This window comes from Camelina sativa, chromosome 11 (assembly GCF_000633955.1).
Source record: "Camelina sativa cultivar DH55 chromosome 11, Cs, whole genome shotgun sequence".
Lineage (NCBI taxonomy): Eukaryota > Viridiplantae > Streptophyta > Magnoliopsida > Brassicales > Brassicaceae > Camelina > Camelina sativa.
Window position 1 is genome coordinate 1,713,279 of NC_025695.1, and position 917 is coordinate 1,714,195.

The window sequence follows — 917 nt, forward strand, 5'->3', positions numbered from 1 at the left end:
GGTGAAAATGTACCTAGCCCCTGGGAAGGGAGCAGTAAGTTTGGCATCGAGCTCTTGATGGACATGTAGCAAACCCTCCTCATCAGAAACTGTTCACAGTATGAAGCCATTATCCCATTGACTCTTTTTTATCTCAATAACTCGAATTTTTTATTCCGTTTTTTTTCCTTGAATTTGATTGGAGGATCGAAAAAAAGAAACAAAATTTGTAGTAAAAAAGGTACCGACATCCTCTACGGCGATGCTTAATCAAATCCCGATAACGCTCAAAATTAACAAACTCTTCAACTTCTTCCTCCTCTTCCGTCTTCTTATGTGGCCGTATACTTCTCGACCCAGCCTCACGCACAAAATCCAGAAGTGCACGTCCATCAAATCTACACGTTCAAAAGTACAACAATCAACAACAAACAATTCAGAAAAAAAAGGCAAATCAATGAACTTCGTTAAACCCTAAATCAAATACCTATCAATCATTACATCCTGCTTCCCGTTCCAAGGAATCCTGATACAAACGTCGTTCAGACTTATTTGATAAGTAATCAAAGCCAAAATTGAAAACGAGAAAAAAAAACAATTGAAGTATCGATAGGGGTAAGTAACAATTACAAGCCCTGTTGATCCTCGGTGGCTTGGTAAAGACCATCATCACGGAAGATTCGGTACCGAGAACCTACGGCTTGAATCGACTGAATTGGATCTCCACGGCGTTTTGCCAAGTAAATAGCTCGCCTCTGTGCTCTTTTCCGAGCAGCGTCCATCATATCGTGCACCTTCTTCTCCGATCTTCTCGCTTCGTGCCACATCTTGTTCTCTCACCTCCTTTGTGGTCGTCTCTGTCTCTCTAAGCTCAGAAACCCTAATTAACCTCTTCGGAATTTGGGAAAATTTCTCAGGTGAATTTTTTTTTACGATAC

General features: G+C 40.9%; 1 protein-coding gene across 1 annotated transcript in view; it reads right to left on the minus strand.

Annotated features, from left to right (window-relative positions):
* LOC104721051 (CLK4-associating serine/arginine rich protein) overlaps nucleotides 1-917 on the minus strand; it is a 3,438-nt gene extending 2,521 nt beyond the window's left edge. The window contains exons 1-4 of the mRNA XM_010438957.2: nucleotides 610-917; nucleotides 467-505; nucleotides 229-377; nucleotides 14-89 (exon numbers count right to left, since the gene is read on the minus strand). Coding sequence (XP_010437259.1) covers nucleotides 14-89; nucleotides 229-377; nucleotides 467-505; nucleotides 610-806 — 461 coding nt within the window. The 5' untranslated portion in view covers nucleotides 807-917. The remainder of the gene's footprint in view (nucleotides 1-13; nucleotides 90-228; nucleotides 378-466; nucleotides 506-609) is intronic.